General features: G+C 40.8%; 1 protein-coding gene across 1 annotated transcript in view; it reads right to left on the reverse strand.

Moving 5' to 3' along the window:
* Positions 1-4797: 4797 nt before the first annotated feature.
* Positions 4798-21692, reverse strand: part of ppm1h (protein phosphatase, Mg2+/Mn2+ dependent, 1H) — a 39193-nt gene continuing 22298 nt past the window's right edge. The window contains exons 4-10 of the mRNA XM_020660651.3: positions 20645-20757; positions 20412-20496; positions 20060-20178; positions 13194-13257; positions 9438-9545; positions 7442-7593; positions 4798-7079 (exon numbers count right to left, since the gene is read on the reverse strand). Coding sequence (XP_020516307.2) covers positions 6932-7079; positions 7442-7593; positions 9438-9545; positions 13194-13257; positions 20060-20178; positions 20412-20496; positions 20645-20757 — 789 coding nt within the window. The 3' untranslated portion in view covers positions 4798-6931. The remainder of the gene's footprint in view (positions 7080-7441; positions 7594-9437; positions 9546-13193; positions 13258-20059; positions 20179-20411; positions 20497-20644; positions 20758-21692) is intronic.

Here is a 21692-nt window from a genome sequence, read left to right on the forward strand (position 1 = left end):
GAGAGGAGTGACGTGGCTCCTGCTGCCCACAGAGGTATCCTACAATACATCTGCTCTCGTACACAAAGGCTGACTTTATGGCTCTCCCCCGATGTCCTTTGTTGATAATGCTGCATACCGTCACACTGGAGCAGATAGCGAGTCAGTCAGTCAGTATGTGTGTGTATGTGTGTGTGCTCCCCCTGCATTTAAACACCTCTTCTGTGCAGGGCCAGAGCTCAGACATAAATCTGTGCAGCACTGCTGGCTTTAATAATCTGATTATTATGCTAAATCTGGAAGCCTCAGTACTTAAACTCTATGGTATGCACAGACAGACGCACCACATGACCTAACCCCCACAGGCGTTGGAGCAGTGGTGTCCTCGCTGAGCTCTGTGAGCTGAGCGCTGATGTGGGTCATGCTGTTGTGACTTAACCTTTGAAATCCTCTCTCTGCTGCCCAGCAGCATCTGCTTTGCTCTGTATCACATTAGTATGGGTAGTCAGGGGTCTCGTGGTGGGGTTGGAGGTGGGGGGGCAAAAGAATGGGTAATGAGCTTTTATTGGCTGCAGGGGCCAGGCAGCGTGCCCGGGTCGATGAAACCATGCAGGGGGCTGCAGTCTTGTGTTCATCAGACCCCCATCACCCTCAAATGATTGCAGGCCCCTCACTCACTGCCTGACTGGGTGGAGATTGAATCCTGCTTTTGACCTTCCAGAGAGACTTCTCTGAAACATTTATGAGTTCACACTTGATGGTGTGTTACGCAGAGTTTTGTTCGTGGTCGCCCACCAGCGTCTGAGCAGACATTGAACAATACATTCTGCTACTCATTGTAGAGATTACACGTAGGTTGAAAAGAAGAAGCAGACTAGTAAACAAACCACACACGGAGTCTGTTGCAGTCCTACACGTCTGCATTTAATTTATTCACATAAGTGTCTGTCTCATGTAAGAAATGTAAGTAATCCAGCCTCCAGGGTAAAACCAAAACATCATTCATCACATCCAGACTGTAAAACGAGCCGGTCTATGGACCAGTGAGCAGAGCTGAGGAGGCAGCCCCTGTCCTCCTCATCCATCTTGTGTCAGGGCTCTCATTTGAGCCGGCCCGCAGATAAATCACGCTCAAGGCAGCCAAAGCCCTAAAGCAGTAAATTAGAGCCCCCAGTGGAAAATTCATGGCTCAGATGGGTATCACAGCTGCACGGCTGATGCAGCCGCACCCTCATCCTGACAGGACAGTCCACCCTCGTGTGTGTGTGTGTGTGTGTGTGTGTGTGTGTGCACTGTGTCCACTAAATACCTTCACACATGCCTCTGTAATGCAACGTTTGGAATTCATGCTTTTACAATTATCGTTATTTATCGGTACGTTTATCAAAACTAATTTTCATAATTTCGTAAAATGCAGACCTTTCTGGTTTCTTGAAGTTGTGCTAGTTTCCTGGGCTTTTCTTTGAATGGGTGCCGAAACTCACAATCATGGCCTCTGTAGTCGCTTAATCTGCGGATTATTTTTCTTGGTGGACAGTTTGGTCTCCAAAAAGTGTTTCTAATGCCCATCAGAGATCGTGGTAATTAATTTATAATATGTCTTTGTCAATCCAACAGCCATAAACACGGAAATAGACTGGATACTTTAAATGGACGATGAAAAGCAACTTATCACAAATAAGCCCCTGTGGCCAATGAACAACAATGAATTGATCCAAAACTGCAATTAGTTTACATTAGATCAATCTATCAACTAATTACTGCAGCCATGATTGTAGTCTTGTGTGTTTTGATAGTTGGTTGGAAATGATGAAGCCTTCACCTTGGGCTTTAAGAAACTGTGAGGTCATTTCCATTTTTTAAAAACATTTAACAGATCATCTTTGAAAATCATGAACAGAATAATGATAAGCAACCAGAGCTGGTCAAATAGTTGATCTGCATGACAGCATCAGTCACTTTATTTCGATAATCATAATCGTCGGGAGGATTTACTGCCCGTCTTGTTTTATGCTGTACTTCACTAAATACCTGTAAGATTTAAACTCTTAATTCAGATTTTAAAAAAAATACTATTCTTGAGAAATGATCCTAAATTGCAGCCATATTTTGAATGTAGAAATTCAAATAGAATAAAAATGGTTCCTATTTTTGTAATCTGAAAAGAGGCTCTGAGCCTGTCACCTCAGCAGCGCTCCCTCACAGAGGAGATGAGTATCTCACTGAAAGCCCACTCAGCATCTCCCTCAGATCTGTCCACGGGTGGGGTGGGAGTGCTGTAACCTTGGAAAAACAAGCCACCCACAGGAATGACTGTGTCATCACTGCCGTCATCCAATCTGGACCACACACAAACACACACACATACACACACACACACGTGTGGAGAGTAGGCGTGGAGTGCCAGATCATTGCTGGCCTGACTGGAGGAGGATGCAGGGCGGCCTGTGGGAACCAGATGGCCCCTCCAGCTCCTGCAGAGGACCAGGAGTGTGAGACTCCCACGACAGCACTTTATCTAAGTGCGTATGAAGACATTCATGAAGGTACCCCTATGTAAGTGTGTGTGAAGGGCTTAAACCTCGGCTCTACATTTGGGTAGGTTAATATATGAATGGAACAGATTCACTTTGAGCTCATTTGAAAACAGAATGTTTACTGTTGTTAAGGTAAGTGTGATTCATAAACCTCCAGCTCTCTTTACTTAAACCTGTTCTGATTATAAAAATATCAAAGACTCACTTTTAATATGATAGAAGGATAAGCCGCTGAAAGGAAAAGATAATGGATCATAAAATAAAGATGTGAAAACATCTCAAAGCAAAAAAACAACTTGGTTATATGAATGGAACAGACACAGGACATATTAAGTTTTAGTTTGCATCTTTGATTCTATGAATGAGTGTGCAAAGTGTCTCATTGATTAAACGGTTGTCAGATGTGTGAGCTTGTTGTACAAAAATGTAACTCATGCAACCCAAGGAATAAAGGGAACAAAAAGATGCCCTTCAAAGGTCTTTTGACACAAACAGAACCATAATTGTTACTGGCAACAGCTTCTACAGAAATGAGTCATAATGTCAATTGTACGAGAAGCCTATTTTAAGCTCCTCCATCAAATATCAGTTAGTGTGTTTGCAAATATAAAGCATTTTAAAAGGATCTAATCTCTTAAAACAATATTTTGACACTACCTGCGTCATGCTTGGCACTCTGAAACCTGCAGTACAGGGAAACCTGCCAGGCGCCAACTATTATTAGCATCCATTTCATGGGTTCTTATAGTGTCACAAAAAAAGTGTTAATCCTCTGTAAATAATACATTCTGAGAGGAATTGCCAAATTCATTATCATTTTCTGAACCCTTTATGTGGGGGCGGGCATGTTAGCAGTGGCACCAAAAAAAAAGAATCTGAACAAGCTGACTGTCAAAGGGAACGAGGAGCCCAAGAGTGTACAACAAAAAGAATGCAGAAAATACACTGATTCACAGCATGCATTTGAGAAGTTGAAGGTATGCAGAGTAATGTGAAGGTTCCCAGTGCCAAAAAAAAAACTCTCAAGTGTCCTTCTAATGCTCACAAAAGACTTTGGAATGCATCATTTTTCATTTGAAATCTGTCACGTCTCAAACTGCGAGGTTTGATCGCTGATTGGATTTCCATATTGGCTCTCAGGTATTTGGTATCACAGCAGTATTTAGGTTTCACCTAAAAATGAGGATGTCTTTTTTCATTGTTCCACACCTGCTCTCACTTACAATAAATTCTCGAAACACTAGTTGGAATGAGGATGAATTTTTTTTTAAAGTGATCAAGCTGTCTTTCATTTACTTCAGTGTGTGTGTGTGTGTGTGTGTGTGTGTGTGTGTGTGTGTGTGTGTGTGTGTGTGTGTGTGTGTGTGTGTGTGTGTGTGTGCGCACTTCAGTATTAAGTTGCACCCCTTGCAGCAGCCTTCACCATGAAATCTTCTGTCAGGCTATTCTGTGAACTGATACTCTTTATCCACATATTCCTCTGGGACTTCATGTGACACACTTTGTCAAGAGTGGGGCTGAGCTTCTTATATAGAAACACTTGATTGTAAGGGAGTATGGCCCCCGTTCAGGCCCAGAGTTCCTATTCCTATTCTTGCAAGACTTCAATGATTTTATAGTCAAATAGCTGCATATACTGAATAGACATTTTTAATGACTTTATGAGTTGAAATGTAACAGTGCTGGTTGTTCATTACTTAGATTTTAGAATTGTAGGCTCAACGAAAGCTACAAAAAACATATTCAAGTTCAAATGCTTAAACTACAGAGGCCCAAAGCAGACATCCATCCATCCATATTTTTTACTCCGTTTCCTGTAATAACAAGTTACTTCTCAATGTTTCCTCAGGAATTTTATCCTCAAAGTTGCATAGCACAAAAACACAGAAAAAGGTTTAATTTACCGATTAGTCTGGGCAATGGCAGCATGGCAGGTCATGGTGCGGCCTACCACGTTGACCAGCTTGTTGCTTTTTTTTTGTTTTCCAGATCACAGAAAATTATCCCATTATCATGAGAAAACAAGCTTGATCATGTTGAGATAATGAGATGACGCTCATTCAAACATTGAGATAGCAAGAACAACTGAAATCAACTCGTTATCAATGAAAATTGATGTTAATAAAAAGTATGGATACGTGTTTGATTAGTGCTTCTATAGAACACACCCATTTAAACCAGGATTTCTTATATACTGTATGTCATCAGCAGTTCTTCTACACCCACTCATATCAATGACACAGCAGAGGGAGGAAGGTGGAAAGAAAGTGTAAAGGCCAAAAATTGTCCATTTGAATTTTAATACAGCAGAAAAACGAGCATGTAAACCATTATTACTCTGTTACCAGGATTCTCAAACGGTACAAATTACGTCTTGTTCCAGTAAGCTGTACATCACTTACAGCAATAGAAAGGAGAGAATTGTGTCCACTGAAAACATATTTACATTTTTACATTGAAATTATATTACTCTGTTCCATTCTTCACTACTTCACTACAGCGATTAAGAGACATAGTTGTGCACAATTGTTCCGAAGCTGAAAATTACTACATGTGGAGGACCTCTGAGTAAAGGTCAAAATGATTTAAGAGACACATAATGTTTGTAGCATCTATTTAAATGTCTGTAATGATGGTACGTTTTCCTTTAATGTGACAGATGTTTCAAAAAAAAGAAAATTTTTAGAGGCACCTGCTCTTCATAAGATTCTCTTAATGGGGAAATACATCCAGCTGATTCAGAGAAAAAGTGAAAAAGTATATGGGTGTGGCGATGACAGTTTTGAGCACAGAACACATAAAAAAATAGATTTTGTGAAACAGCAGAGCCATCATACAGTTCTGTGTTGTTTTTTTTTTTTGCTTCAGTGCTTTTCTGAAAACATTCATATAAATGTAGCAGGTATGGGAGCAAATTCACAACAATAATGGCACAGGGAGGAGCTCATGGTGCACCTGATGTAGCATGCAAACAGCCACTTAAAGCAGATAATGACAGCGTTTGGAATGGGTGTCACAAAAAAAGGGGGGAGAAATTATGAGGTAGATGTCTAATGGTGAATGATAACACAAAAGATAACTATCGTTTTAATAAATAATGTAAAAGCTGGGCTGGATATAATCGACGTAATCACACATATTGGCCTTTTTTCTCTGACGTAATGCTCAATATATTCAACCACTTGAATGATCAACAACAGAAAAGATACTAGATAAAGAAATATGAATGTACAAGAAGCTGTATTCAAGATAACACAACATGCTAACCTGTTAAGCTTACGGATGAGACAACAGCTAACAATAACGACCGCTTTCAAGCTTACACCATTTGATAATGTCACATCTTACAATAGAAAAATGGGTTTATTAATTATGAAAGACCTTTTCAAGAGTTTGTCAACAGATCTTTATGCCATTTCAAATAATTACATGGAACACCATCAAACAGAAATGTAAGCTAGGGTGGCAGCTAATGCTAATGTAAGTCGCCTCACAGCGATTAACTCCTTTGTTTGAGAAATGGCCGGATATCTCGTTGGACTTCGACTTTTTAAACCTTTTTAGTTCAATCAAATCGGATATTTTTTTTTGATGATGACAAATGGTTAGATTCTCAACATATATATGACTTGGCACAGGAGAACATTATCTCTTAAGACCAGTATTTGAGCTTCACATTATAGGAAAATGGCCACCAGATTATACTAGCAAATTCTGAGATTTTGTATTCTTGTTGGAAAATCTTCTTCAGTTGGCTCTTCTTTTTAGTGTTTCTTCAATAAAGGTAGCTTTTGTCCTCAAATCGTGAGCTGCAAATAACATTGTAATGGGGTACTGAACAAAAACTGCAGCATTAAGACAACCAGCTAACTTACCATCAAGCGAATTTAAAAGCTCTACATGGGACAGCGGAAGTGTGATTAAAATGCAGCACATCAGTCTTCAGGTAGGTTTTTTTTTTTTTTTACAGACTGTACAAGCGTTCAACCGAACACACCCTTCAAATCTTACCCCTCAGAGTATTTACATTTATTTTTTTACATTTATAAATATTGTGCAATAGTTTGCAACAGCAATCCTGAGATGCACGTCACCACCTCATCTATGAGAGTCCATGCTCTCAACATCAGGCATTGCCCCACAACAAAATTCAAGATGGCTTCTTTTAAGGTTCTTTTAACTATAAAAAGAAGGGAGAGAAAAGAAATCATCCAGCTTTGAGATGACTGACAGGGAAACAGCCTAGACAGAGGTCCCGTCTCTGACCAGAAACGTCTTTGATCCCTTTAGCAGAGGAGGGAAGTCCACATTAAAGCACTTTCAAAAAGAGCACAAGGGGGTAAGGAAAAATTCAGGGGATAAGTTGGAAAGGGAGGGTTATGATTTGGTTTCTGTTTGTACTTTCAAAGTTTTTGCTAGTTCTGCTTGTTGCCGTACATGAGGGGGATGATGTAGACGGAGATGTCGTCTCCTGAGCCTAATCTGTCGTTAGATATCCTCCAGCCTCGATCCTTCAGCACCCCGCGGGCTCTCATTATGAGGTCTTGAGCTGCCATTGTGTACCTGATAAAACAAAAGTGACAGAAGATAAAAGCACACTCAACCAGCTGTAATGTACAATAAGAAGATAGTAACACTTGATCATTATTTAACATAATATTCGTCTAAGAATCATCCGCCCGCAGCCAGATGAGGAAAGAAAATTTGAATGACGGTGAACTTTTGAACTACACTACCAACCATGCTAACAAGAGAATAAGAGTGAGATTGCCTTATTAATAGTCTCAAAAGCTTTTCCTTGACATCAGAGAGATTACTTATCTAAATGTTTGGAAATTTGCATAATAAGAAAAGAGTTTTCCTCCTCTACAAAAAAAAAGGGGAGAGAGGAAGTTCAGCCGTGATGGCCGATGAGTAGAACGTGCCTGTGCTGGTCGTCGGGGTCGCAGTTTGTCAGGAAACAGGTCACAGCTTCAGCTACTTCCTGGTTTGAGAGGACATCCCACAGGCCGTCAGTTCCCAGCACCAGAACGTCATCAGCTCCGTGCTCGCACTGAGCCAAAGGGTAAACTTTTACCTTTTTGTGCATGGGGGGTAAAAAGAGGGCAATAATTAGGGATGCATGGACTCTATCAGTCATTTGAACCTGTAACATTCATTTACAATGAAGATGTCATATGAAATGTTTTGCATTTACACATTGTCTGCACTTTTTTAAGAGCTGAAGCTCCAGTTATACCCATACCCATAATGCATTATGGGTATGTTGTGAACATCTAGAGCCAACTGAAAAAACACATGACTACTGGTAAGCATGGTTGATGTTGTTTATCCTTTTTTAACTCCCTTTTCCAGAGTGAACACACAACATACTTTGGACTAATGTATATCAAAGATAACGTTTGATGTTCATCTGCTTAGTTTCACGGTTATTATTCTTGGCACACATCATGTTGCATAATTAGCACATTAAAAACAGCTAAGGATAACTGAAATGTCTGTATTTAAGTACAACTGGGATATTCCTGATGGATCAAATACATTTAGCATAAATAATAGTCCAAGAAAGCTGTCCAAAACAAGGTGTGTAATAATAGAATAACTGAGGCTCTTACTGGGGTGACATAAGTGTCTAAAAAGTACCAAAACTGCCATAAGAGTTCCCTTTTCCTCGGCACATCCTCATCTATAAATGTTTCTGCTACCTCTTCTTTCAAAGACATCCTTACGAGAGGAGAACTGTTACTGTGGCAACTGTTGTGAGGCCAACACTTTCTAATTACTCTGCCTGAACATATCTAGAGAATACACCGAGACCTTGGACTCTGGCATAGTTCAGTGGCTCCATGTGTTTCCTTTGCTACAGTGGGAGTCGCCTATTCACAGGAGATACTCCAACTAACTGCTGAGGCCGCAGGCAGATTAACCTCTGTGTGTGTGCATCGTGAGCCTTTGTGTAATGGAAAACCTTGGGCTTCAAGTCACACTTTGACAGAGAGTAAAGCACAGATTCTATCAATCCATGGAACAGATAGAAGTACTTGGACTCGATTTTGCAATGAGGATTTAAACACTGACAAACATCTTTGAAGGAGAGGTGCTGACTCATGCATTTCATTTTTGACCCTTGGCCAATATTTGATTTCTGCTGAGGATAATCTGACGACTGTACGTGTCAAGGTTAGCTCTTTCTTAAGAATTGCTTCGTACAACCCAAAAAAAAGAAATCAGTGGTTCTTGACGTGTTTGCACGATTACTACGAGGCGCTCCCTGAGCTCTCCCACACATTTAAATTCCTGCATTTAACATCTTACTGGACATGTACTTAAAAATGTGCTCACATCACCAATAGCAACTGTGATAAAATGAAAAAACAACAACACAACATCAAAAAAAGAGGATGAACTACAACTGAACTCGGAGGGCAATGAATTAAAGATCAAGGGAATTTGTGGGCTTTGCGACTACTGCAATCATGAGCAGCAGACACCGGGAAGGAAAGGAGTCATTTGAGAGCGGCGGCTGGTGGGGAATGTTAATGTGCCCGATGACCACGCAGTTCACAGTGTGGACTGTTAATGGCTAAAGTCATTATACATCATTACCACCGTGCGCTCATTTCATCGGGACAGAGAGGTGAGAAGGCAAAGTGAAAGGAAAGTTCCACCATAAAATAAATGATGAAGTGATGATGTGAGTCGCATACTCATAAAGGCTCAAATGCCATGTACCAGTAAGTGTAGGATGATTATATGTTTTCAGCAACAACTGAGTATATTCAAAGAATAAATGTTACTTAAAAGTTATAAAATACTGTCATTGTCACTCTGGTTTCTGTCTGATGGAAAAAGTTATTCCATCTTAATGTGCAAACAGTGAAGGATGAAGTGATGAAGGACAACAGTTAACATGGAGCTTACCTCTGGGCAGCAGGACAGGAAGGGTTTAATGTAGATATTTGAGTCGTGCACTTTGAGATTGTGGTCCCCAAGACCTCTGGTGACCCCGATGGTTGCCAGCACACGAGCCTGCAAAGAGAAGAAGAAATGGAAACTCAATTAGAAACCAAATAGAAACAACACACTCAGTAGTGTGCAGGGATTGGCTTGTCTGGAGAGGCTGTGGCTCAGTTGGTAGAGTCGGTCATCTGTTAACGGGAAGGTCGGGGGTTCGATCCCCAGCTCCTACAGCTACATGCCCGATGTGTCCTTGGGCAAGACACTTAACCCTCAAGTTACTCCCACTGCTTGGTAGGTGGTGTATGAATGGCATTAGTTGCTTTTGATGGACACTTTGCATACAAAGCTCTACCATCAGTGTGTGAATGTGGGGAGACAGGTTGGATCTTAATCTTCAGTTCTGAATAATTTCTTTAGGAGGTTTTTTTTTTTCTGTCTTTTTAAGCTTCTAATTCAGTTTGGCTAACTTGTGAATTTGATTAAAACTTTGTTTTACAAGACCATAGTTGTAAAAACCTGCAATTATCTTTTCAGCTCAGAGAAGCTGTGTAAGTTTCTATTTGACATGAATCTGCTCTAATTTATTGTCAGTGTTTGTATCAGTCATATCAATGTGTTGTTACTGTGAACCGAGACATTTTGACTGAGAGCATACTGAATTATTTTTGGGGGAAACATCCTAGGATGAAGGTAAGACTAAGTTTAAGACACAATATGATTTTAGTTTGCTTCAGTGAGCCTATGCATTCATCCCTTATTATTTTAAAGAGAAACCAGCATGGGACATTCCTAGAGTATCTGGATGTATGAGCAGCATTCAGGCAAATAAACACACACTTCGAGACAGCACCTTCCAGTTGTGCTGAGTGCCTAACGAAGGTTCCATGAGCCCCAGACCCCATCAAACTCATTTGTAAGCTTTACAAAACTCTTATTGACTCTTTCTATCCGCACAAATCACCACTGCCGCTTCTAAAAATGGCTTCTAGGGAACTGGGCTAATTGAATCTACTGTACAGCATGTGTGACAGGGGAGCCACATAAAGACGAGGAGAGAGTATGAGGGCGACTGAGGCCTGGTAGCAAAGAGCCTGAATCAGTATGCAGCACAGAGACATAGAAGGGAAGGAGACAGAGAGGTGGGGAGAAGCGAGAGCGCTTGAAAGTGGCGGCAAAGCTTCTCCGGCGGAGAAGGGGAGACATCCTGGGATTAATTGTTGAGCGTTGGGGCCCAGCGAGCTGCACGCCGGGCTTTGAAGTGCTCTGGCGTTTCTCTCCCTCGCACAAAGCCCCCTCACTCTTCTATCTAGACATCCATCTCTGCGCCTCACTTCAAAGGACACGACGTGGGCACGGCTGACTGTGCAGGGGTGAACCCGTACGTGGTTGAAGGCAGGGGAGCGCTGTGGGGTGACATCTGCCCCAGTCATCAGTCAAATGTAAATCTACTGTCTGTCTGGGTTCAACTGAAAACTAGAGGAGGCCACAGTTAAACATATTCAGATCTATCGTGTTTCCTCTCTGACCTTTTCAATGCCACAAGGACAAGATGCTGCACAGCGCCACATGTACAGCAGCGCCGGGGAAAGGAAAATGTCATGAACAGTGTGCTGAGATTTTGACCTTTTGCTTTATGTCTCCTGTCAGACAACTAAAAAGAATCTCCTGCAAGTTAGTGGTTGAAGGACGTTAGATTCAGTTAACATATTGACACTTCTCATATGCTTCTTAACACATTTTTCATCCACTAACAGTTGGCTCAGGTGGGAGTCTCACCTTTGACTCATAGCTGTTCTAGTGCTACATGTTACCTGCTGTGAGACGATAGACCTTTTGACATGGCGGCTATTTTTTCTAAGTCATGCTCAGTGTGGGAGGCTCAACAGCTGTCATACTGTACTGCTGTGTTGTTAGTCAAACATTTAGGGTTAATGTTTTTGACAAATTAACTGCCTTCAGTTTAATTAGAAACACAGACCATTCTTATTGAAAATCCAGAGGACAATCTGCTCATACTTAAAACTAAATATTAGCAAAGGTCAATCAACAGTTAAAGTTAGCATTCAGCCACTTTCCAGAAAATACCTTAAGCTAAGAACTGGCTAATAGTGAATATACGGTTTGATAGTTCTACACACAATAAAACAACAAATGCTTAGGTCAGCATTCAGTCACTTACTAGATATTACATTTAGCTTGGAAGTGGCTGAAATCTAAGACTTCCTTTTGGTAGATTTACACAACTAAATCGGAAAGGCTTAAAGTCCCCAGGAAACGGAAGTTCAAGAGTCCCTTACTACCGCATCACCAAGTTTGCCAGGAAAAGAAAAGAAGGTTATTTTGTGTAAAAATACTCAGATATTGCGTTATTGAACTATATATGGCAGATAAATGAAGATTAAAAACAGGAACGCCGGATTAAAGGGGGGGATATATATTTTTTTAATTTCATGGGGACTTCAAAATTCCTAGCTGATACAATGTTAACTGGAACAAATAACTAGTTAACATCATTCCTGCTAACAGAAGTTCGCTAACATGATCTTAGTTGACACAAATAACTAGTTAGCATCTGATTATCTAACATAATTTAGCAAGCATAATTCTAGCAGGAACAAATGACTAGTTAATGTTTTACAAGCTAAGCTAACGTGAAGTGCTTAAATGCTAGTCTTAGCTTTTGTTAAAAGGTAGCTGGTATAATGAATGCTTTTTTTTCTAGGGCTGTCAAATTATCTTTTTTTTAATTTGCCATTAAATGCTGAAATTCAATATTTAATTGCAATTAATCTCATTTTTACACAAATGTTTGAAATTCCATTATTTTGCATTGCAACATTTTTTTTTTAGGTTTTTTTGGGATTACTAAACTGGCTTAAACCAAGGGTACTTTATTCCTGGGTTGAGATAGGAAACTGCTTTTATTTTCAAAGAATTTGAGGTAAACTCAAGGTTACAGCATTAACTTAACCACGGAAAAAGGAACTTGAGACAGATCAAAAAGTGAATGAAAACAGCTACAGAGGAATGTAAAAAGGGGGAAATGTTTGATGTCGCGAGGTGGATATTACTTTTGACTTGTCAACTGAGCTGTCTGGGAGGTTTTTTTTTTACAGTGGTGTCGTTCTTTTACATCACTGTGCCTGCAAAGAGACAAAGTCTGTGTGGTGGCTTAGCTACGGCGCGCCTAAAGGGACAAAATTACATTCGATCAATGCGATTAAAAAAAAAAATGCTTTAATTTCAGACCTTAATTGCATCGCGATTAACGTGTGAATGCTGAGAGGCCCAGTTTTTATTTTATTTTATTTTGAAACATGGACAGATTCCCCTCCAGATTTTTTCCCCCTTTCCATTTGCTTATTTATTGAGTTTTTTTTTTTTATTCATACATATTAAAATGTAAAACACATTGCAACAGCTTTTTAACTTCCCAAGCTGAGTGTGATGTGAGAGGGAAATGGGACAGTGTGTTAACACACTGAATTAGATCAGATGCTTTCAGTGCTATAGTCAGTGGTTATGAATACTTGTGGAGAAAGGCAACAGGAATGCCTTTCAGTGGCTGTCTCCTCCACACAGTGACGTGGGGGGGGGGAGATGTGAAGGGGCTGGGGTCGGGGATTTGAGTAATGGTGCCCTGGAGAGCTTTGATTACAGCGAAACACACAAGGCCAGGCGAGTAACTCAGCCAGCGGCGGTCTGACCACTTCTTACCTTCTTGCCTTCGCCGTAGATCAGGGGAAACTTCAGGTCATCGTCGTCAATGGTTTTATAAGCCCTGTGCAGGGGGAGAGAGGACACTTTAATGAGTTTTTGGTTTATGGCAGGCAGCGTGCACGTGCCCCAGAGATGCATCGCTTTCCCATCGCCCCCTGCAGGCCTTGCTGCTGCTGAAGCAACTGGCACAGAGAGAAAGAGCATGATAGGAGGAATAAGAAAGAGTGAGGGAAAGAAATCCTCCCAGACATCACTCAGAGTACTACACAGTCCCTTAGCATATTTCCCTCCTAGTCTCTCTAACTGTTTTTTGTAAAAGTCTCCCTAGTGACAAAGAGTTAGACATCTGTGCATGTATGAGACACTCTTGGATTACTGCTACAGTTGTGTGTGTGCATGCCTACAATGCATGTTTCTGAAGGTTCAGAGGTAAAGCGGATGAATGATGCAAGACTATCCACGTTTACATTCCCCTGCTCTCGGAGCAGTGTTTAAACTTCCTCAACTGATGAATAATTTAGACTGAGACCAGACAAAGCAGCAGCACAAAGACAGAAAAAAAGACTGTAGAATACTGTATGCATTCATGCCAGGTCTTAGGATACACTTTTTACCTCAACAGCTCAGGAACTTGAAGTGAACCCTTCACTTGTACTCACACCTCCCTACCCATGCTGTTGCGGTGTCAGTATGCAGTACCAGAAAGGACAGAAATTTGAGCACATTTCCAAAGAATAAGGAAAAAGTTTTAGTTTCTCAACTCTCAGAAGGTACCAATGGAAAATTGTTGTCTGTTTGAACTATGGCCGTTCCTTGGTCAATAATTTAAGATGCAAGTTATTCTTTATTTTAGCCTAACACCAGAGGAAATAAGGTAATACATGCCTAAGAGTTTTCGTATCCACCAAGCGGTCTGGTTCTGTTTGGTACACATTTATTGTGGTTTCCACCGCCAAAAGTTGGGAATGGTACCAAAATAAGGGATCCATAGCGTCCTACTTTTTTGGTACCCTTCTGTTGGGGTGCCAAGGGTACCGATCCAACCCTACAGGGTCCCTTTTGTTTACTGTGTCCCGTTCTTCTTCTTTGTTGAACTTAATTAATAGCGGGCTACACTGTGTTGGGCTGCTATGATGTCACACTATTACATAGCTGACGCAGCTATCTCCATCTGGCTTACACTCCGTTTAACAAGTAAGGATATGGTTGGCTGTGGAAACACAAGCAAGTTCAGGGTTTACCGTACCGAAGTGATCCAAACTGTACTAAACCAAACTGGACTGCTTGGTGGAAACTGGGCTTTAGTAGACATTTCTTTTTATGGTAAAATAATGTTAAAAATAAACAGCTATTTAGTCTGAGAAGCTGCTTAAATCAGACCCAAAGTAATATTTTTGAATATGATATGACTCAGGCCGGCCTCACACACTTCATCCTACATATTTCAGCTGCTGTGGAGAAGATTAGGAGAGACCAGGATGGTTTTTACATTACTGCTGGTTCCACTCAGAGAGACCATATGTTTCCACCTTAGGCGAGCGCTATACTGCTTCACTCAGCACTTTTTAGAACAGTGTGCAGAGCGAGGAGTATCACCACGAGTGCAGCCCACAAACACAGAAATACAGTCTGCAGCCTGAGGATCTCTGGAGCGAAAAAAAAAAAACATTCATTTTGGGATCTTTGGAGCGAAGAGCTGCAGCACAAAATAACGACCCATAGACGAATTCATGCACTAATGTTTGCAATATTCATGGTGTGGAAAAACCTCTAAAACAGCAGTCTGATGACATGAAACCTAATCTGAGCACCAAAAGAGGCACTAATTACACTGGGGGAACTCGCACTCTCTATTTGAAAAAAATGAAACCACCATTCTCCTGCTAAAACACTCCTCACTTCTTTTTTATTTAATTATTTCATCTCCAGGACGTGAAGCACTGATGCACAGAGACACACTTTATGTCTTTATTCAAAGACATCTTGAAAGAAATCCCCGGAGCCTGCTGTCGGGGACAGCATCCCTCCTGAGACTTGTGTTTACAGCGAATCCACCCTGTCAGACTTGAGAGAAGTGTGTGACAGAGAGAGACACAAACACATTAATCCTGTTATAATACCCGATTCCTGCTCTGGGAACACGCAGTACAAAAAAAGGGCAAGGAGAGTTAGCTCAACTGGCTGTACTGTTTGACCACAACACTGAGCGCCTTCACATTTAAGAGCTGTTTGGACGGCAAATACATTGAAAAAGCATGATTACTAAGATCGACAAAACGGGGGAGGAAAGGATAGAGGGGGGAGGAGGGTGTATCATCATCTCTGCAGGTGATGAGAGACGGGCAAGAGAGGAGTGATGTCATGTGATGTCAGAAACATTAGCACAAACATTACATACAAGTCTACACACAAAACATTCAAGTGGTCACACATTGACAGACTTCGAGGTGACATTGTGGTCGGGTTTGTGTGTCAGCACCGGACGAGTCAGACAAATCGGAGCATTTGACAGCGGGGTTCAAATAAACTTTTTGGCCGACGTTGATGGGCTTTTTATTGATCGAGTGGTGCGTTCAGGGGCAGAGCAAGGCCACCGTTAAGCGCAGATATCAGTCATGCCGGTACAAAGGCATTGTAAAGAATGAAAAGAGGAGGAGGAGAAGCAGCAGAGGGAGGGAAAATGTGTGACAGAGATGAAGGTGTGTGTTTTTTTTCCCCTTGTTCTTTCATTTGTTGTCTGTAGGATCAGGAGACAGACAGGCATTCCAGGGGGCGGGGACTTCAAAGAGAGACAGCTTGAGCGCTAATCATTGTCATTTATCAATGCCCACCTCTGTGTCTTACACATTAACTTCTGTCATTTTTCTTCAAATCTTACCTACATTCTTCCCTTCCCCTCTCCTCCTGTATCTCTATTTTTATCTGCGGTCATACTGTCATTTTTCTCTTTTCTTTTTTAACCTGTCTCTGTCCTCTCCAGCCATGCATCCTCTTCCTCGCCTTCCCTCCGCCTGGCTGGTTTGACTGCCCCGGTGTTTTGATCGTGTCAAACACGGCTGACCACTCATCATCCATCACTCGGAGATGTCTCCACAAGGCTTCTACCATTACCAACGCCAGCGCACAATCTAGTCCCTATAGTCCAGAGAGGAAGACAGAGAGAGGTGGGCTGCAGACCAGTATGCCCTCATTAGAGCGTGGCCTTGATCATGAATGCCTTTGAGGGAACTGGATGCCAGCATACACCCACATACACACGCAGCATGTGGGCACGCTAGCTGCACATACAGACAGGAGAGCGTACATGTACAGACAGAGAGCTCAGAGGCTTTAAAAAAAAAAAAAAAAAGATCATCTGCACCTATAGACTGTCTGAAGTGCACCCATATGAGATGACACAGTTAAGTCACATCCACGCACATCAGAGCCCCGGCTGACAGGGTACTCATTTAAAAAGACCCAGACATAGACCGGGTGAAAGGAGCAGAACTTGCTTATGGTTAGAACCTGATTAAAAATACATCACAGGTTGGTCTGCGCTGCCGAGGCGGTTAGCAGCAGACGTCAGGCTGTGAGTTCTGGGTCCAACATGGAACACAGCTGCAGACTGACCTACATGTGCCGAGCCGAGGTGGTGCCAGGAAATATACAGCTCATCTCCACCTGCTACACCTTTTATGTATATACACACAGCAGCGCATTCATGTGCATTAGAGATTTTCAACAGCAGGTGCACATGAATCAAGCGTTCAAAAAACACGGCACAGACCAGTCTGCTGAAGTAAGCAACCAAATACATTTTTTTTTTAAACGTTTTTTTTAAGTGTACTCGTATTTGTAAATAAATGTTTCTATGAGATCCATTAAAATTCATAGACAAAAATAATCTTTATATTTAGCTCCTTATAACAGCTATAACAACTAGGCATAATAAGATTTGACATACAACAGTTGTAAGATATGCAACTGTGTAAAAGACTCAACCTCCCATCAGCATATAAACCAGCTAAACTAAGTTCCCCTGTGGACAAAGTGGGGCCTCTTATCGCTTTGCTGATCTTTTCCTGTACATGTGTAAGTAGTCTTTTCTACTGATAAACGCCACCCTGCTTTCTTTAACAGTCAAATCTAACACTCACAATTAAACCTTGTGGTGAAACTTGTGACAACAAAGGCTGTTTAAGCAGTCACTTTGTATGTAACAGACATTCAAAATAGCTTTATATAGAGAGATATCGTTGTTGATGATCTTGTTTGCTTTTGCATATTATCAACATCAGGAATGTCTTTAGTGTGTTTCATAAACAGGTAGAAAACTCCTCAAAGGAGCTTGCAAGAACATACATCATTAAAGGTGCACTATGTATATTTGGGAGGCAAATTTGAAAGTTGGAGAAGTGAATACATTCTATGCTATATTTCTGAACTAAATACACAAACTTTCAAAAGGAAAAAATGGGTCTCTTGAACACTGTTGAGTGAGCAAAGTGAGAAAAGCTACCAGGAGAGTTACGGTTTCACTATTGAGGACCCCCCACCTTAACTTCTCGAGTAGCATTTTATCTTCTAACAGTGTTACAGGGACCAAATATTCCTCTGAGGACAGTTTGAGTATAGGGTTATGAACATATACCACAGAATCTGTACATTTCTCCAACTTTTACATTTCTCTACCAAAACCCCATAGTGCACCTTTAAAAGGCTTCACCACTAATAATAGATGAGAATAGAAAAAAACAACAACACAGACTTGGAAGTGAAGTAAGTTTACACAAAGTGTGGAGACATACTCAATTTACTGTCCATAAATGCACTCTGAGGCCTTTTTTATTTGGTAATGAAACAGACTTTGATTAACAGCGATGCTTCTTTGTGACCCGCAGAAGCAAACAAGACCATCAGATTGAACAGCGACTATTTCTGTAAAGGTGTTTTTACTGCCTGTAACCTCTGCCGGTGGACTGGTGTCATAAAAAGCCTTTCAAAGCCGACTGAGCTGAGTGATACCTTTGACAGTTAAAAAACAACATATTTTTTGTTGAAGAACACAAAACACATAACGCGTGTGTCAGACGGGTTCATCAAAGAGATAAGATGTTCCGCTCTGTGCACAGGGGTCAAAAAAAAGCCACACAAGATGATCGATGCTTAGAGGCTGTAATTTAAAAAAAAACAGAGTTACGGCACTGGAGATGAAAAGCCCTGACCTGATAAATATATATTTTTTTTTGTTTAGGCAGCATAAGGTGTTCAACAAAGATTTAGCGGACTTCAATTCAGCTACAATAAAATTGTATCTACAACACAAGTATAGGTACCTAAGTACATTATTAGTGTAAATACAACTCTGATTGGTTCACTTAAGGGTTAAATAAAATTCTCTCACTTCTCCATATCTTTCCTCTTTTTCCATCTGGTTTTCTCTCTTTGACCTTTTTTTTTTTTTTTTTATCTTCTCAGTAAGATAAAAGAGTGAGTCCTTGATGTGCCCACAGATTCTTTCTCACCTTCTTCTCATACTGAAGCAGAAATGTCAAGGCCACTTCCTGCTCTCCTTCTGCCACTGCAGCTTCACTTCAAGAGTTTTTTTTTTTTTTTTTTTTTAAAACCACTGCACACTGAATCGATGGAGAATGCTGCAGGTGGCTATACTCGTTGGGGGAAACCTTAGAGGTAATCAGACTCTGATTATCAGAGTTATGAAGATAATGTAACAAAGTAATGCAATTCAGCGAGGCATGATTATGTGAGGTAGCGGGAATGAGCTCCACATAAAAAGCGTCTCTCTGAGGGCTCATATCTGGATTCAGTCTGATGCACAGGAAGTGTCGGGATGTGAAAAATAAGGAGCAGTATTTTCAACAATGTGTTTAGAGCTTTAAATAATTTAGCAGGAAGGGAGTGGAGAAAGTTACTGCCACACATACTGAATGTGGTGTACTGTATTCTCCTCCAAGTCTGCAGAGCTTATATTAGAGCCTGACTGATATATAGTTTTTCAAAACAGATACTGACTTTAGAGATTACCTACATGGCAGCACATATTGAAAACAATATAGCCATGTTTTACTACTAATGGGAACCCATTTTTCACAGGTATGATTATAAAAGATATTCAGAGGGCTACATTGTAAAACATTGTGTACCATGTTTGTGTGGTACAAATACCGCAGACAGTGCTGAGAGTAGTTTAAATTGTTGAGTTTTAGTGCTCTCAGCTGGACAAACAACACAATGACACATATTTAAAATCAACTGAAATGTTGTTGTTTTTTCTGATTAAATGTTCTGTAAAATAGCTTACTTTTCATGCTTGCATACTGTATATACAAGTATATTTATGTGATATATTGTAATTGGTCCAAATCTATGATGGCTGGGAAGTACAAAGCATAATTACAAAGTGTGAAACACTTTAAATAGATTTAAGACAAATTTAAATCTTGAAAAACATTTTAACATTTTATAAAACATAATTAAAAAACCAAAACACTTTTACCCAGGACAAAACACATTTACATTTAAAAAAAAACAAATTTACAAGATGTGAAACACTTTTACCAGTCCAAGTTTGTTTCAAACAAAATGACTCTTCACTCAATCACTTCTGGGTCACTTCCTGCATTTGGCACATTCCCTTTCCGTCAAGATTCTGTCTTTTGTACATTTGTTTGGGGACTTGTACCGTGAGTGTTCTGTCACTTGTAAATTGTCTCAAATCTTGTAAAAGTGTTTCACACTTTGTAATTTTGCTTCGCACTTCCCAGGCACCGTACAAATCATTCTGATATTATTGTTGCTCTCTCATTAGGATAAACTATATCAGTAAGTCAGTTTGAAAAGGAATAAATGAGTAAACCCACCATCCTGACATGGTGAAGTCACGGTACAGCATTCTCTTCCCAACCTCCTTTCTCTGGACTCTCCTCGGGAATTCCAGATGTGTGAACTCATTCCCTAATAAGTGGGGCTGCATGTAGGCCTTTGATATAAGGGGGGGTGGGGGGAGAGAAAAACAGAATAAGAGTAAGATTGACATACCCAGGGGATAGGAAAAACAATTCCATAGTCTATTAAGTTGGTAGAGAGAGCACGCAGAGCAAGAGAGACAGAGCTAAGCATAGTCAGTGTGTCTCAACGGGAGGGGAGGTCAGGTCTGCTAATATCTGACAGCTGTGCCTGCGAGTAAGGAGGGTAAGGAAGGTTCGTTCATACCAGGAACTGCAGTCGCTGTCTCTCTGACTCCGGCGTGAACTCTGCTGACATGGGGATGACCTCTCCGGCTCGGATAATGATAGCTCTGAGGGAGAGGAGCAGACAAAATAGAAGTCAGTTTATTTTAGACGGGACACCGTTTCTCCCACTGCGAGCGACAGACAAGAGACACACATAGGTTCATTGCAAGGGTATATTTTTGGTCTAAATAAGTGCGTGTTTGGGTATCTCACCTGCTGTCCCCGGCGTTCCCGACGTAGAGCTTCCCTTGCAAATAGATGACCGCAAGAGCTGTGCATCCACCTGAGATATTGTAGACTGCCTTCTCCTTTTCTATCTGCACATCCTGAATACAAACGCACACATAGATTGATTCCCCTTCCTCAAATAATCAAAACCTATCATCAGCAAACAATCATGTTTCTAACCACCACAGCCATCAAAAACTTTTTTTTTTTTTTTTTAAACTATCTTTTTTTACACAAAGTATTTTAAGAGAAATCCTGTTACTGCGTGAAATTTTGCCCTTAAACTTTAAACACCCGCCATGATGCCGTTATTAATTATAGCAACATAATGAATTCATTTATCAATAGCGCCATGAGTCAAGCAGCAATAAAACCTTATGGAGACCTAAAGGATTGGAGAGAGAGTTTGCAGGGACCGCTGGTTATTACAGCAGTTAATTAGCCCAGATTAATTTGTTGCTAATTAAACCAAAAAATGATTTGAAGAAAAAAAAAAAAACCCCAATGCGATCCGTTCATTAACTAGATGAATAATTAACCTGTCAGGGAATTAATCAAAATGCTCACGTAAATGTGAACTGAGCTGTGCACACTTTGTTTAACGCTTTATGTTCTTGTTGTTGGTCTGTTGTTAGCAGCTCCTGAGAGGGGGGGTTGAGTCACAAAACATCAGAGGGGTAAAGGTAAAGGGGTGATAATGGATTTGAAGTGTCTAAAAATATATAATTTGGGTGTTTGTTATTTTTTTTGGGGCGGGGATTTTGTTTGCAAAACAGAGAATTGAAAAAAAGACCCAGTACTTTGATTTTTCTGTTGTATCTTTCATCACCAGGAGTACACTGATTTACACAAGTCATATCCCCAGCTTCTCCTTCACATCCCTCAGTCAATATCAACAGACTGTGCAGTGTGAAAATGTCGGCTAACCATTTAAGCAAAGCCGTCCTGAACCAGTTTTACCCCATGAGGGACATTTCCCAAACTGAAGACCTCACCCCTTGTGTGTGCTTTAGTCGTGGAAGTGACACTGTGT

The sequence above is a fragment of the Labrus bergylta genome, chromosome 7, assembly GCF_963930695.1.
Source record: "Labrus bergylta chromosome 7, fLabBer1.1, whole genome shotgun sequence".
Classification (NCBI taxonomy): domain Eukaryota; kingdom Metazoa; phylum Chordata; class Actinopteri; order Labriformes; family Labridae; genus Labrus; species Labrus bergylta.